Below are 17,150 nucleotides of genomic sequence, written 5' to 3' on the forward strand. Positions count from 1 at the left end.
CAGTCCTTTTAGGAGAAATTATTAATGATAGATAGATAGATAGATAGATAGATAGATAGATAGATAGATAGATAGATAGATAGATAGATAGATAGATAGATAGATGCTTATATTTTTAAGCTTTTTTAAAAAATAATGTAAGTGATTAAATAAATTTCCTATTCTATTTTACATATGATGTTGACTTGATTCCAAAAAAAGCATAAAAAATGCAACTGACAAGATTTATTCATTAAATATAATTTCCAAAGCAATACATGTGAAAATGGTTCCATGAGCCTATTTTAAAAATCCCTTTTCTAACTTTAGGAATATCATTTTAGAAAACATGAGGGCAATTCCTCATTTTATTCACAGCCTTGACGCTGTGAATATGTTTTCATTAAGTGCTATAACGGCTTGCCACATTGAACGCTCATCCCAAGTTAAAGCATACAGTAACGTTAGCTTGGACCAGAGGAGCCCATCACAATCTGCCTCTGAGCGAGACTCTCACCTGATATGCCAGTGTTCACTGGACGCCATGGGTAATAGTTCCGTTTTTATTTATTGCCATGATAAATGCGTCTGGGTTGTTATTCCTAGAATATTTTTCTCATTTACTTTGTGCTCTGTGAGCTTCATAGGTTCCATCGTTGTTGCATTGATATAAAGGGCTAACATTCGGCTTGTTAGCCAGCTGGCTGTCGTCGATCTGCTTTTGGTTTGGATTTGACGTCACTGTAAGCTATGAGTGGAGACGTTTCAGCTATTGCTTGTAAGGAAATTCATGCATTTCATGGTGTGGTGTGCTTATTTTGTTGAGATGGCATATTTTGGCCTAACCTTGCGGATGAGTACATTTTTAACCGTGTCAGTGTCGTGCTGCGGTCAGTTTACTCGTGGCATTCAGTGATGACGACTACATGCGCTGCTATGACATTGGTGTGTAGCACCACCCAGTGTTGTTACTGAGCTATCCAGGAAATTGTTCTTTGTTTATTCAGTATTTTAGCAATTGTAGATCAAATGTAAAGATACAATCAGTGTTTTTAAACAGAATAATATTGGGAGCTCTTTTTTGTGTAATCTTTGGTATATTTGCAAATGACGGTCGTTCTTTATTTTACCCAGTCAGGTCTTCAATTAATGGATGATGAATTAATGTTTTGTACTTGAGTTTTCACGTGTCCACGTCTATAAGGACACATTTTCAGAGTTTAACATACCAACGTAAAAGCTTTCCCTCTAAGAAATCCAGAAAACTTTGCTCTGTAAGACCAAAACTCAGATTTTAAATGTTTTGGAACCATAGTAATAACCACTTATTACTATAACAATATAATTGTTGACTCACAACCTTTCTGGTGGTTTATAATTTGAATGGAGTCAGGCATTAATTAGGGGGGGTCAATCCCTCTGAGTGTTTACAAATAATCCATTAAAATGATGGGGCTTAAATATAGATTAAAGTAATGCTGAAAACTACTAGTAATGGTTAAAAGAATAAAAGATGCATTGTAAAAAGAGTCGATGTAAAAAAAAAAAAAAAAAAATATATATATATATATATATATATATATATATATATATATATATATATATAGCAAGATATGCAATGATTCGCTGTGTAAATTCCATATTTTGTCCACTAAGGAGCGCTATAATGTTTCTCTGCATATCAACTGACCTTAATTTATAATTTGAATTATAAATTAATTTATGTATTAAGATTCGGAAATTATACTTTTTTTCTATAGCACAGAAAATATGTTTCCTTATTCAAATGTTAATTATTGAATCAGTTATTTATTTTATTTATTCAAGTCTTTGACAGAATGCATCTGATGTCTGCCTAGTGGTATGAATCCGTAAACTAATGTACGTGTGTTATTTTGTCGTCAAGTGACAATGTCATCTTTGGTCATGTTTACTGATTAAACATGATTCAAGAAAATTGTGCCATCATTACTTGACAATTTTTGAAATTGTATTTAAAGAAAGTAGGAATTTTAATTGAATCAATAAATACAACGTGGGTAATAATGCTTGTATAATTACATAATATTGATTTTCTTTGTGATTTACTGTCTACAGTAATTCAATCAATGCTTGTACAGCACATTTCAGAAACAAGGCAGTTCAAAGTGCTTTACATTATAAAAACGCAAAAATAAAAAGTCGTGAAAACAATATATTGTTATTTTTATGTTGAATATTTCATATGAATCATTTGAATAGGGTTTGAAAATATTGTCTTAATGTTTCTCTACACACCTCCGTTTGTCCTCCTGTCTTATACGTAATTATATCCTCAGCTTTAACGCTCTTTGCCCGTCCTGACTACATGTCCCATGATGCTGTTCGGCGCGCGTTCAGATATTTTACATACGGGATCAGCTGAGCTCGCGCTCCGCTCCTGCGAGCTGCCAGCGGCTCTGGATCGGAGCGGCTCGGGTCGGCTCGCCGTCCGTCTGTCAGTCTGTCTGTCGTGGGGCTTGGACATCATTTTAAACCCCTCTCAGCGCCTGGAAGGGAACATTTTTCAAACTAAAACTGGAAGAATGTGACACACAGTTGGATTTCTCCTTGTTTACACCTCGGTTAGCTCTTACGCTTCTTCCGATGGAGCGGATGATTTGGAGAGAGTTTGTCCGGTAATTGGGTCCATCGGCTCGGTTCGGAGTTCACCTGGACTGCAGGGGGAACCTTAAGTGGTTCGGGGAGACCTTTAACTCCTCTCCGGTGAGAGGGTGATACTATGTCCAGACGAAAACAGACCAACCCCTTCAAAGTTGACTGTAGGTATCGCAGGTTTTACATTTTACTGTTTTAAGAGTTTCTTTTTCACATCGTCTGATCCTCTCTGACTAAACTATAATTCCTGCGTGAAGTGTTTCACTTGCCTTTGTTTATGCTGTAGCAGTCAGTTCATTAAAAAAGTCCTTTTACAATTTGGCATTTAAATATGGCACAGCTTATAAATGTTTGGGTTGGCTGCGTACTTTCTACTCTACATTACTTCGCAATGATCTAAAGAATATGTAATCAAGTCTAATGTCATATATGAAATCTAAAGTTGTGCCAAATTGAACTTGAAAACTCAATAGTCAAAATTAAATGCGTAATATGCAAAAACATACATGGAAAGTATTTAAGTTCCTCGATTAAAGTATGTTTTTTTTCCTAAATAGCATAACCTAAATGGACGCACATAAGGAATGATGGTAATCACACTTCGATATTCTCTGATCTCTTCTTATCATTTTTATCATTATTTCCGTTTATTGATTAAAAACACACCAGGTTACCAAAACTATTTCAGTTCTTTTCCATGTTTAACATGTGCAACTGTTTTTGTTAGTCATAATGTAATGACTTTAATACCCAGGAGCAATCAGAGCCATAACATAAAGGAAACTTGAGCTGAGCATGCTTTCCCGCAGGTGGCTTCCCCCTTCAGTTCTTTTTTTATTTATTTATTTTTTGTTAGTGTAGCAGGATTATTTTATACTTTAACAGGAGCACTGCTTTTAAAAGCCGACACATTATAAAAATGAGAACATATGGAACCCCTGTTTGAGCTTTTACCCTGCCAGTGCGTATGCATTTTTTGTTTTCATCTAAACCATTCAAATTAGAATAAAAATTACTGGAAAGCAACACAGATCACGCAGGGTGCCAAGCAAAGCCTCAGCTGTTTGTGTTTATTACATTTTTACAAAATGTCACTCTCTTTGCACACAGTCTCTGTTAGACGCTGAAGTTGCACGATGTATTCAATCACAGTCCTCATCGCAGTGTTTGTGTCAGTATAGCAAATTCAAACGACTGCTTCAGTGCAATATTTTATAGGCTATAAGATTTCAGGAACATGCATTGTAACTGCTTGCCAGTAATATATTCAGCCTCCTGTAGGGACGTCCACCTAATATAGATCCTATTGATCGAGATCTTAAATCTTGGGAAGATTCCTGGTGATATTGTGAGATTTAAGAAAAGAGAGGAGTCAAGAGTACTTATGTTTATCAAAATATTCATTTGGAGCAGTGTTTTTACTAATCTGTTCCACATAAACGGAAATCTTTGTATTTTCCCTTTTTAATTTAGGAGTATTAATAAGACAGAAGCTACAGTCTGTACAGACATATGACTTGGAGTAGGTTTTGGGTCTGTTTTAAACTTTAAAGCGTAGTGATGGGATTTTTAAAAAGAAAACGTCAATTAATGAGTAAGATATCAAGAATTGGTGAAAGTTGGTTTGTGTTGACATCCAGTTGGTGTCCTTGTATATCCATTACTTCTGTCCTCCAGCCAGGATCTCCTGGTTGGTCCGCCTGCAGATATCTTAAAGAAGTTGCTCCCACCAAAGAAGAAGAAGATTGCCCTGTGTAATCTACTGAAGTCAGGACCTGCGCAGCTCACCTTTCTAAATATAGTTTAGTTAAACTGTAGAAATGCATCTGACTTTTGCACCTACAGTAATCCCTGAAAAGCTCAACAATCAATATATTGTTACTGAACGCCAGAATCGGAGCGAGAAGCCAAAAGAATGACCTAAAACAAGTCGAAGAGGGAACTTTCTATGTTCTGTTTGAGTGCATTTAACTACAGTCTCCTTCGTCATCGACAGACTTCAGATGCGGTGAGTTTTGTAGTTCAGCCCTCCTGTGGTTTGGCTGCTTCACCTGTCTTTTCCTGTGAAGTCTAAATGGCCTGCAGAGAGCTGCCCAGAGCTGAGAGGTTAACGCAGTCAGACTGACTGACAGACTAGACAGCAAGGAGACAGGGAGCCAGACACACACACAAACACATTTTTATGTATATGCTTGTGCGCACACACACACACACACAAAGGGAGTTCCACGGTATGATTCAAGAGTATGTTGTGTGCAGATGTCTTTGTTCTTTAATCTGATGATCATTACAATCCAGAAAAACTGCAGTGAAATTAACTGAATTAACTTTTAGTTTGTTTACTGTTAAATATGAATATGTTGTTGTTTAATGCTTAACATGATACATTATTTCAACTCTGATCATTTTTTAATATTCTAAAGTTCTGTGAAGTATTTGAACTTGTTTTTCACTAGATAAGATTAGCCCTATATTTCCCTTTTTAGTAGGAACATTTCAGTGTAACAACAGTAGAGTAATAGTCATGGATAAACACATTAGAAACAATAATAAGGTAAAAATAAGAAGTGACAGATTGTAAAATCCTGAAATATGCAACCACAATGTAGTAAAATTAAAAAATTTTGTGCAAGACAAAAATGCTGAATGCAAACAGAAAAACTTCCCTATAACAGGTGCAAAAAAAAAAACAAAAAACTTCTGCAAGTCTGTATGGGAATGCAGTCTTTAACCTTTAATTATTAATACTTAATTCCTTGTATGTGCTTGTTTTTTGTTATGCTAATGAGCAACATTTCACCTTAGCTTCATGCGCCTAAGTAGCCAGACAGCGGTCCTCTTCATTAGAAGGGTTTTATCACTTCATCTTTTGTGTGATATTGGGTCAGCAGATGAGAACTGATCAGATGTCTGGCCCAGCATCCTTGTTCCCCTTCTGTCTGTGTGTGGATGGAAGACAGGGCCCCAACACTTCCTGCATATTCAGACACTGGCTTGTGTGACTTCATGTGTGTGTTTTCGAGGGGACGGCGGCTGGAAAGCTGAAGGAGGGGCTTTTTGAGTTTAAAAAAAAAAAGACCCCCATTGCTTGGTGTTTGAGTAGAGTTTTGGCATTCTGTCTTTTGTCTGTTTTGTTTAGCACGCTAGCCCTCCACCACCCTGACCCCCCCACCACTGCCGCCGCCACCACCACCCACTCCCCTTTCTCTCTCTCTTCTGTGTGTCTGTTGACTGATGAGTTTGTCTCTTTGTCTGGATTCAGTCAGACACTGCGTCACCTCCTGCCTACAGACACACAGACTCGGAGATAACATCACAGTGGCACAGAGACTGGGGGAAGTGGGGAGGGAGCAAGGAGAGACAGATGTACAGACAGAGCTTTGGCAATGGGGTGGGAGGGGGGGGATGGGTATTTCTCACACATCAATCATTGGCCATGTGCCGAGACGCCAGCTCGCTGTAGTAGTTCAATACCCGGACCCACTGTGCCACTCCTAATGAAAGCTCGGGCTCGTTTTGGGGAGGGGCCCAAACTGCATCCGCACGCCAAGTAAAAGAAGCCAGACGACAGAAAAATAACCTGAAGGTTCGGCTTCGGGTTTGGACAGACTGAGAGGGAAAGTGCTGGTAACGGACTGTGATGAGGGGCGTGGTTCTGTCAGCGTCAGGTAGCCAAAGTCCGGAGCCTATCTGTCCCATCTCTGACCCCAGTTACTGCACACCAAAGTAAAATCCCGTCTTATTTCGGAGTACAAGAGGAACTCTCGCCAACACCTCTAATGAGGCAAATGCTGGGAGTCAAACTCAGCTTTCGCGGGGTCAAGTGTAAGAATAGAAAAAGTGGAGGAGGAGTTTTACCAAACCTCGCAACCAAAAGTACTTCCACAGAGCGGAGACATATGGGCTGCCATTGCAGAGCTGCTTCCACCCCCCTCGGAGGCGATGGTATGGATATGGAAGTACTTGCTACATTTAAGCAGGGAAGACAGAGGGCGAGCCAGGCTGTTCGGCGTGTGGGTGGTGTGGAGAGAGACGTGGAGAAACACAGTTTGTAGCTCGGCAGAAAGCAGGAAGAGAGGCTGCTGCTCCTGAGGGACTGCAGCATTGCTGTAGGAGCAGCCAGTATGCATTGGTGTGTAAGAACAGTGGGGGTTGGGATGTTAATGAACTTAGTGTTGATGCATAGATACGAGTGGCCTCACCTCGCCGACTTCATGTAGTGTTTACACTTTTAAACTAACAAGAAATTTCTCTACATCTTGAGTCAATTAAAAAAACAGTTGAGCATCTTGTTTTTTATTGCTGTGCAATCTCTCATTAAAGTCAGCCTCTTGTTAAATAGAAATAGTCGTTAGTTACTCCAATAGGAAAATGTTCTGAATCCAAACAAATTATGTTATTCTGAAACATTTTACTAAATCAGCTGAAAGTTTTTCTTGTCATCTCTGTCTCTGCATAGATTTTTTTTTATTCTTATCTGTCTTAATAGGATATCCTTCATGAGGACACATTAGTTTTGTGGCGTTCCTCAAGGGTCAGTGTTGGGTACATTGATATTTTGTTTTTACTTACTTCTATTTACTGGGATTACTCTAAATTTTTATAATTCTTCACATCTACATGACTAATCTCAGTTATATTTCTCTTTTAAGATCCTCCAGATATTGAATGTTGCAGTTTCCTGCTCGTAGCTTTTCCCGAATCACATTGTAAGCCAGACCAGAGAGTCTTTTGTTTAGCAGTCAGGTTCGGCGTATGAGATATTGACTCGCATGTTTAATCTACTTCTTGTTCCTGTTCATGCCATTTAAGAAACATTTCAGAACTCTTAACATCCGGTGTGCCCTGCAGATCTGGAGAAAACTATCTCCATCTCATGCCTGGATTACCGTGATCCCTTGTTTACTGGTCTGGACAGATCATCAGTTTCACGCCTCCAAACCATTCACAACGCAACAGCCGCAAGTCTCTGTGACTCCAAAGCTGCGGAAAAGCTTTAATTTGCTGACTCTGTGGACCTGTTGAAAATATTTAGCTTTTATCGATCTTTTATGTAAAGATTATATTGTAAATGTTTTTACTTGAGTTATGCAAATTATAATTCAACTTTTTCTGCATTGTACTGTCCTTTGTAACTGTAGTTGTGGAGGGCAACGGGTAAATTAATTAATAAAGAAAACTTTACGTTATAGAGGTGACATCACAAAACAACAGTCTGTGGTTGAACACTTGCATTTAAATTAACGTGAAAAGGTGACGAAGCACTTAAGGCAGTTCAAACATTACAATAAAATGCTTCTGGCTGATATACAATAAAATCTAATTCATACATTCAAAAACTGAATCTACCACCAAGTCAAAATCCTATCTACAGTCGGATAACAAAAATAAATTTGTTACATTTTGGCAGGAAATGTTACCTTTCCTACTAAAATGATTATTTTCAACCAAAAAAGTCTGCGAAATGTTTAAGAATCTCAACTGGGCTTGTAATGATTAGTCTTGTCATAACCATTTAACTCTTTGTAAAACTCTCCATGGACAAGTTCATCTATAGGTTTTCATCTTGTTTCAAAAACTCAAAGACAGCATTATAATCCTAGGTATGTTTAGGAGTCCTTATATTGTGCGGTAAAGGTTTATTCTTTGTTGTGTGGGTTGCTTTTGTGTTTTTCTGAAAAGAAAAGTACTCCTGTTTCCAGCAGTTTGAAGGTAGAAATCAGGCTTTTACCGTCTGCTGGTAGAACAGAAGCTCTGTAAATGTGGGTTTCATGAGTTGTTTTGGTTGTAAAAGTCTGTTGAGGTTATGTTATTATAGTCATTGCAGTGATGTCAGTGTGCAAATACACCTGGTCTCTGATTGTATGGTTTTTGGTGAGCTCACTAAAACCGACCTTCAAAATGCTGAACTGTGATCGAGAGACTTTGTTTAAAAATTTAAGCAATACAAATTTGTAAAAACCTGCAAATTAGAAAATGGCGTCCATTTTCTGCTGCATGTCTTTATCTCACCTGCATAATAAAGTAAAAAAAATTAAGTTGGGGTGCTGTGGTGGCGCAGGGGCAAAACACAACCCACGTATTGAAGCCTTGGTCCTTGTGCTGACGGTCACAGGTTTGATTCCCACCCGGGTGAAATTTGCTGTATGTCTTCCCCCTCTTTCCTGTCAAACTACTTTCAAATGAAGGCCACTGCAGCCAAAAAAATTAAGTTCAGCTTTTATTATCTATGGGAAAATATCAGAAATCTACAAAAGAACAGTTAGCAGAAAATCTGAGCATCACAATTTGCATACCAAATTTCTGCTGTTCTGATTTCCCAGGGCCATTCCACACTTTGGGCTTATCGGGACTCCAGCACACCATTAACATGGACGGCAGGGACGAATTCACCGAGGACGCCGAATGCTGCAACAACAACAACTCGCAGGAAGTCCAAGGACAGGATAGCCTCACAGGTACGGGCCGGAGGGGCCCGGCGGACTCTGCGGGAACGTCCTCGCACTGAGGGGCGTGAGTGAGAATAAGCCCTGCTCTGTGCTCTGTTGTCTGTCTGTATTGATAGGGCTGTGTTTGCCTCCATAGAAGACGGCGATAGCGACCCTGACAACCACGGCGAAGACTCGTCCTCCAACGCCTCTGCTGACGACCACATGACTGCCAACAGAGCGCAGTGCCGCCTTCAAGGAGCGGGCGTCAAAGTGGTGAGTCTGCTGCATGTTAGCCGGCCTCTTTTGTCGTGACCGTTTTGTTACGGATTGTTCCTCATTTTGGGTTTGGCCACATGTCGGAGGGCGGGGGAGCGTTCGAACCAAACCTCACAGAGCTCAGAGAATGATGAAGTCTGCCACAACACCTCCGTCATTTTGAGCTGTTTGGTTTGAAGCCACAGGATGTAGTTTAAGAATGTGTGAAAGTCTTAAACCTGACAGGTGAAGCTTTTCTTTTTTGTATTAGTTATGCACTTGACAAGAGTTTTTTTATATATATATGAATATATACAGATATGAACAGATGTTTTTGCACACTAGAAAAGATTCATGAAAGCTCTTTGAATCATTTTTCTTTTCTCCTATTGTATAAACACATGATTTTTTTTAAACTACAGACAGTTGGATTTTCAACCATTCCTCTTTGCACAATCTGTCTTCTTGGTCATCCAAAGTCCTGCGTCCTCTATTAGTTTATCTTCTAGTGAACTCATGACTCTAGTAAGAAATTGGCCAGCAAAACTTCAAGTATTATATCATTATATATGTTGCACAACTCTTGGATTCAGGTGTAGAGGTCATACGGTTATGGAAGGAGGTTCAGTTTGTATTTGATAGCCTATTTCTGTGTTAATTAGGCCGTAGATGTTGGATCATTATCTTTATGAAAGAGGCCTCTGGATTCTGATTTAAATGCACTCTAACATGATTTCCACGGCTTCTGGATAAGAAACAAACCCACAGCATTACGGATCCTCCACTGTACTTAACAGTGGACACAAGGCACTTTTCCACATATTCATTCTTTATTTCCAGTTGCGCAATTGTTTGTAGAAACGCTCAATCTTTTACCCTACAGATGACCAATCACCAGGCAGCGTGTGCTTTCAGAACGAATGTTTGTTAAACAAGTGGAAACTCAGCACCTGACGCTTTGTTGTGGTTCTCTTACACAAAGCATTAACTGGATTTTAACCTCATTTTGATTCTGCTATAAAATGGCACTACATGCCTGTAAAATGCACCAGAATTACATGGGTCAAATAAGCTAATTTGTTGGCAGACTTTTTTTTTTTTTTTTTTTTTTTGAGCAGTTCAAGGTGTGAAAGCTCTGCTTTCTCCCAATATGCTCTGTGGAGGTACCTTCTGTTTCCAAGTGCTCTACATTTCAACTTGTGCATGAGTAACATCTGTGGCAGCGTCATGTGACCGATAATGACTCACTGACTTTTGCACAGTCATACACTTAACACATCGTCCTACACTTTCAGTTAGAAATAGCTTCCACGCAGGCTGACGTTAAGCTGGATACAAACAATGCCTTCGCTTAAATCATTAAAGGGGTGAGCTTCATCGCACACCCGAAGCACATGCGTTTTTTTTTTTTTGTTTTTTTTGTTTTGTTTTAATGTGGATTTACTTTTACCGCCCACCCCCACCATACAGTTGTGTGTGATTAAATCTACTCTAAAAAAAAATGTGCTTTTATTTTCCTCAGGAGAGTGACGAGGGGGCTGACCACAGCAACAACTTTGTCTGTCCTCTGTGCACGCTGGATTTCAGCAGCCCTGAGAGACTCATTTCACATGTCTACCAGGTGAGAACCGCATTTTGTTTTTCCAGCTATAAAAACACGGACGACTTTGGAAACTGTTGCAGCATCTTGCATTTTTTTCGTCTCAATTAGTGCGTGCTAGTCAATTAGCAGCCGCACCGTCCAACATTTTAGAGTCTGCTTGAACAAAAACAGCTTGTTAGAGGCGGTAAATGTGATTCAGGTCAGTGTCGTGCCGAGAAAAATGCAGAGCAAATTCTTAAACTCTAGCCTTTTTTATTTTTTTTTTTTGGTGACTACAAATACATATTTAAATTCTCCTGTAATGCAATTGTTTATGTTACACTAATTAAGTTTTAATTTGAAGTGACAAAGGTTGAAATACTGCTACATGTGAGCACAGTTACATCTACATTAAAGTAAACATATAGTTGTTAAATAGTAATAACACTTTATGTTATATCAGAAACACAGATGACTCTGCCAGACATCAACTCCATCTTGTTAGCTGAAAGAACTGTTAAATGGTTCACATCTATTAATTTCTACCTTCTCAGTGCATAAACGCATCAGCCAGTTGCAGAAACTTCAATGCACTTCTTTCTTTTTAAGTCTCAAAGATATTTATATTTAGTCTTCAACGTTAAACATTCATGAAGAACACAATGCACACAAGTTTGATGAGTACAAACAGCGAGGAGCTTTGCAGCAGCAACACGAAAAAATTATATGAAGACTTCTTCCATTAAAAAAATTCTGATAAATGTTAAAAACATATGATTTAATGGGTTAATATCTATGATCTTTTCCTTGATTTTATATGTCAGACTCAATTTAAATCACAGTTGGTCAAAGAAAACTGGAAATCTTCATAAGGATTTAGCACCTTCACTCAGTAAGTAAACATGACATGGAACAATCTGCTACAGGTTTATAACAGCAAGTATGGAGTTAAACATGGTTTTAAAAACTACTTCCTTTCACAACTGACTTCCTTTAATCCAACCATGATGATACATTTTATCCATCTGTCCTCTTTCTAAATTTATAATAGATTTAAAAAAAAAAACAAAAAAAAACTGCCTTTTACAGTTGATCACGTTAAGTTTATATGTTTATCTTTCTCCGCTGTCTTCGCCAGCATACTAGCATGATGAGCAACACCAAGAGCTACGTGTGCCCAGTGTGTGGGCGAGCCCTGAGTTCTCCTGGCTCGCTTGGACGGCATCTTCTCATCCACTCCGAGGACCGCCTCTCCAACTGCGCCGTCTGTGGCGCACGCTTCACAGACACCAACAACTTTAACAGGTTCAGATCTGCTGCTGCTGCTGCTGCTCGACTCTTTTATGCACAAGTTTGCAAGGAACTTGATGTCTGTTGTATTGAATGCGATGGGATTTTATTACTAGAATAGCACACTTTTTTTTTTTTTTTTAAATAACTCATATATAAGCTGCATGCCAAAGCAGCAATTTTTACTCTTCCTGTTGATGGTCAAATTCTTACCAGGAAAGGATGTGACGAAGAAATAAAACATGGCAGGTCAAAAAGTTTCCTAAAGCTGAATGACGTTTAGGTGATGTGTCTCCAGCTGAGCACATCAGAGTAAATAAAGAACTGGTTGTCCAGTGAGAGATGAACCAGACTGTATAACATGAGGGATGAATAAATTTAGTCCTGCAATGACAGATCCATAGGAAATAAACTTGCACGTTGCTTAGCAACTACCATTAGCTTTTTTTTTTCTTCTTCTTTTTTTTTTCATTTAAGCAGCCCAGTCAAGGTCAGAATACACAGTGGAAAGAGATGGAGGGATAAATGATAAAACTCAACAAAGAAAAGTTACAAAATATATGAGCAGTTTAAAACTACCAGACTTTTCTGCAAAATCAGTTCTACTCTCTTCAGATAGTCTGTCATTTATCTGTGTATGTCAGGGATCTGCAAACTTTGCAACCCAACGAGACATTTTGCCATAAAAACATCACAAAGCATAATGAAAACAGAACAATATGCAGTAGAAATTAAATCAACAGTTACAGTGCAGCAGTTTTTAACCTGCGAGTCAGTGAAGAAACCTTTGAGAAATGGCTGAAGACAAATGTTTCAAACACATGGATAAGGCAGGTCAGCTGTGAACGACCATGCGAAACAAATCAGACCTCAGCAAACAATCGCAGATTGGGCGTGACCCTCTCATAATACAACTTTCTGTCAAGCTACTGTGGAAAAAAGGCCACAAGAGCCAAAAAAGAAATTCCTTGAAATCATCAAGACTTGCTGTGTGAACATAGCCAAAGAATAATCTCAGAGATCTAAAGTCGAGGTATTGTTTCGGCTAACCTTCTGTCTTATTACAGGGAAAAGCTAAAAGACGTCCTCGACACAAGCAGGTTGGACGTCACTGGTGGACGGGACTCCTGCTCCATGTCCCAGTCCCTCTCCAGCAGCCCCATGAGCAGCCCGGGCTCCAGCACGCACTCCTGCCACGGAGCGGGTCCCAGTCCCAGTTCCTGTCAGGGCCCGCCTCCCTGCCAGGCTCCCGATCCGACATCCACCCTCTGCCAGGCCCATCGCACCTGCCAGGCCTCCAGCCACATCCCAAACCAGTGTCAAGGACCCCGGCCGTGCCACGCATTAAGCCCAGGTTGTGGGGCGTGCTCGGGGTCCGATCAGGGGCCCGCCTTTCCTCCGCTGCCCGATGGGCTCCTGTCCGAAGGTCCGTCGCTCGCGTCCATCCCCGACGCCCTCAACTCCTCCTCTTCGGCCCTTCCTCCCATTCCCGACATCATGAGCCCGATGCCCGTCTACCCCGCCGGAGTCCTGCTGGTGTGCAACAGCTGCGTGGCCTACCAGCAGCTGGTGGAGGCGCAGTCTCCGATGCGCAAGTGGGCCCTGCGTCGCAAGAACGAGCCCCTGGAGGCTCGCCTGCAGCGTCTGGAGCGCGAACGCACCGCCAAGAAGAACAAGCGCGCCTGCGAGACGGACGAGGAGAGGGAGCTGAGGCGGCTGCGGGACCGCGAGGCCAAGCGCATGCAGAGGATGCAGGAGACGGAGGAGCAGAGGGCGCGGCGGCTGCAGAGAGACCGGGAGGCCATGCGGCTAAAGAGGGCCAACGAGACTCCGGAGAAGAGGCAGGCCCGGCTGATCCGCGAGAGGGAGGCCAAGCGGATCAAGCGGCGGCTGGAGAAGATTGACCCCGCCCTCAGGACACAGATCGAGCACGATCCCGCCGCGATGGCCGCTCTCACAGCGGACATGAGTCTCTTTCAGTTCCCCTGTCCCATGCCGGTTCCTTCTATAGATAACGGTCTCTTCATGAAGCTGCCATGATCCCTGGGGGTCCTATAAAAACTCCCCCCCTCCCAGCCTGCGCCGTCAGGTTCCCATTACCACAGCGAACCATTCCTGTCCCACTCTCCCCCATTCCCAGAATTCCTCTGTACTCATGCAAACTTCTTCAATTTCTAATTTATTACAGTCTATAAAAACCTTGGAGACAGGGTTGAGAATGTTTCTTATTCTAAGAGCATGCTGTAAAGAGATTTATCTGTGTTTCGGTGGACTCTCACAGGTAACAGTACATTCTGGTGGGAGCAGTTTATTCTTGCTTCAACTGAAAAACAAACAAAAAAAATCATTTGCACATGGATCCTCAGTGAGGGGAGTGTGGACCCTGTAGCTGCAGACCCTCCCTCCCTGGTCCTCCCAGCCCAGTAACTCAGACTCCGGTAGCTGCGCCTCTCTCTGTTTTCTAGCTGCTGCCGTGGAACATTCATGTCCAAACTACTACCTCATCCGGCGCCGTGGACGGTCGCTCTCTGTCCTGTGGCTTACCAGCTCCCAGCTTCCAAAGCTACACACACACACTATACAATACTACAGAAGACGCAGGTCGTTTCCCCACACTTTTAAGTTTTGATATTCCTCTTTATGGCACTTTTAATAGGACACATGCATTCGTTTGTGAATGTTTGTCCCTATTGAGCATGCCCGGTGTTGAAAAGCATTCCTGTCGTCATTATCTTAATTTTTCTACATTTTTTTTGTCTTTTTAAACACTGTGTGTAATTTATTGTTTTTTAAAAACTCGGTCTCTGCTGCTGTTGTTGTACTGTACATTACATTATTTACCTCTTATGTATTTTGGTCTCATTACATGGAAAAAGAAAACCCAACATGTTACCTGTTGACCTCAGATTTTGTCGCATTACTTGAATTCTGTCTACGAAGATGCGTTTGTGTTTTATGCTAATTGGTAAACATGTCAGTGTTGTACAGAAAGTCATGCTTGATTTTAACCTGCTTTGTGCAATTCCTGTAGCATTTCACATTCTTTGTGAGTCTGCAGTATTTTATGTTATTATTACCACTTAAATATTTTTTTATAAATAATAATATCCACAAGTCTGGAGAGAGAAAAGAAAGTCATGTTAAGAGGTGAGAATCATTTACAGGTATATCTAAATAAAATGTCGTTTGAATGTTAATTTATCTCAGTTATCTAATTCAAGAGTTAGATTCATAACAGATGGATTTTTTTTCTCCCACATTTTTTCCTTCCACTTAATTTTCCATGGTTGTGCTAGAACACAGCACTCTGTTATCAGCTTCTTAACAATCTTTTGTGTCTCAGTTATCCAAATGAATTAAAATAATTGCTTGATATAACTAATTCTTAAATTCCTGACATAAATTAATTGTTCAATAACAAGCTTATTGAGATATACCTGTATGATGCAGTCCACCCCTTTGTTAGCACTGAGGCTTGTTTATTTCCAGGATGTGTTTTTATATTACTGATCCTCATTCCAGCACATATTTATGCAACATGATACTTTTGTTTTCCTGTAAAAGTGTTTGCCGTATTTTGCTGGTATAATCTGTTTCATATTTCACATGGCCGTTGTTTACAGCTGTACGGTTACCTCCACTCCTCTTGATTTCTCCAGATGCAAAACCTTGCATCGTCAAACGAGCAGTTTCAGTCTCTCCAAGTAGTGTTTCTGTTTGAGTCACTCCTAGAAGAGCGTCGTCCTACCTGAAGAAAGCGTGAGATGCGGATCTGGGTCGGGACTTTTGGCTTTCCTAGGAGTGCATCAAACCTCTATGCAACAGATTTATTGTTTGTGAAGGACAAAAAAAAAAAAAAAAAAAACATTTCACTTTTCAAAGAAACTATGCAGAACGCAACTTCAAAATGTTTCAACCGAAATTCAGAATCGGAAGCTCCGCTTTCTCAGGCAGTTCAACTCAGTGAGAGGGTTCAGAGCCCAGAACGTCAAGATTAATTCACAAACTGATGGCATCACGTTTGGGGAAGAACACGTTGCATTGGTTTTATTTTTCCAAAGTTCAGCGCATTAAAGCAACAAGATCTCACTGCCATCCCATAGTGGCGTTGTTTGCTGAAAGCGAAGGCTTCAGGTTTTGTCTCAGCCTATGAATGCTGGGTATTTATTCTCAGAGGCGATGCCGTCAGTCTGCTGTGAACCAGCAGCAGGACGAAAGTTCGCTCACTTTGGGTTAGGTTAACACTGCATGTCCCTGAAACTGCACTAGTACTAGAGTTGTTCAGTATGAGCCTGTGTTATGTTAGTTTATGCCTGCTTTTTTTTTTTTAAACAGTTTAATAAAAAACAAATTTAAATGTTAGCCTTTTGATATTAACGCTATCAGGATTTTTCTCTCAATGTCCATGTTTACAAAATCTGTATTTCTGAAAAAGGCCAAATGAATGAGCTAAACTTGCAACGACATGCCTGGTTGTCATATCGATGTATTCTGACTGGATGGCCCTTCAGGGACACCGTCCTCTCTGTTACTGACTCAAAAGATGTACAGACCATAACGAGACCTGGTAAAGAATGTGGAAATAAACATCAAGTTTAATATAAAGCCAGTGTTTACCTTCTGTTGCTCTTTAGGCAGTCACTCATCTGAATTGGAAAAAAAAAATAAAAATGTGTTCCGATTTATTATTTTAGGTGGTAAAGTTTCAAAACCATTTCACTCGTATTTAATGCTTCATTTAACTTTTCGCCAAGGAAGCCTAATTTGTCACATTGAAAGTGTGCGTAGGTGGAGGAAGCAATTCTTTTGCTGCTCAACAAAATAGTCACTTTTGCAGATAATGGACCAGTAATGTGAAAAAGATCTCCCACATTTGCCTTGATAAATTAAAGGCATACAATGTTACTGGAGGGTTTACTTTTTTTTAACTCATGTAACAGAGAAACGTTTTAGTTTGATCTCAACCAGTAGAGGAA

General features: G+C 40.3%; 1 protein-coding gene across 3 annotated transcripts; it reads left to right on the plus strand.

Moving 5' to 3' along the window:
- The first annotated feature begins 425 nt into the window (after positions 1–425).
- On the plus strand, positions 426–16,776 carry LOC103150733 (zinc finger protein 821). 3 transcript variants are annotated; one of them, XM_007570461.2, is made up of 6 exons: positions 426–527; positions 8,940–9,074; positions 9,202–9,320; positions 10,825–10,923; positions 12,023–12,189; positions 13,242–16,776. In XM_007570461.2, the coding sequence occupies exons 1-6, from the start codon at positions 524–526 to the stop codon at positions 14,212–14,214; spliced, it is 1,497 nt and encodes a 498-aa protein (XP_007570523.1). In that variant the 5' UTR covers positions 426–523; the 3' UTR covers positions 14,215–16,776. The 3 variants fall into 3 exon arrangements, with proteins under 3 accessions (XP_007570523.1, XP_007570522.1, XP_016536387.1); XM_007570460.2 differs by lacking the exon at positions 426–527 and adding an exon at positions 2,156–2,780; XM_016680901.1 differs by lacking the exon at positions 426–527 and having other exon boundaries at positions 8,980–9,074; positions 9,182–9,320.
- The last annotated feature ends 374 nt before the right edge of the window (positions 16,777–17,150 follow it).

Source organism: Poecilia formosa, unplaced genomic scaffold, assembly GCF_000485575.1.
Source record: "Poecilia formosa unplaced genomic scaffold, Poecilia_formosa-5.1.2 Scaffold261, whole genome shotgun sequence".
Taxonomy (NCBI): domain Eukaryota; kingdom Metazoa; phylum Chordata; class Actinopteri; order Cyprinodontiformes; family Poeciliidae; genus Poecilia; species Poecilia formosa.

Bases quoted from the DNA above. Each gene is read 5' to 3' on its own strand.
- LOC103150733 (XM_007570460.2), top strand. From the start codon at position 2,741: ATGTCCAGACGAAAACAGACCAACCCCTTCAAAGTTGACT. The intron at 9,321-10,824 runs GTGAGTCTGCTG...TATTTTCCTCAG, and splicing joins AAGGAGCGGGCGTCAAAGTG to GAGAGTGACGAGGGGGCTGA. The intron at 10,924-12,022 runs GTGAGAACCGCA...TGTCTTCGCCAG, and splicing joins TCATTTCACATGTCTACCAG to CATACTAGCATGATGAGCAA.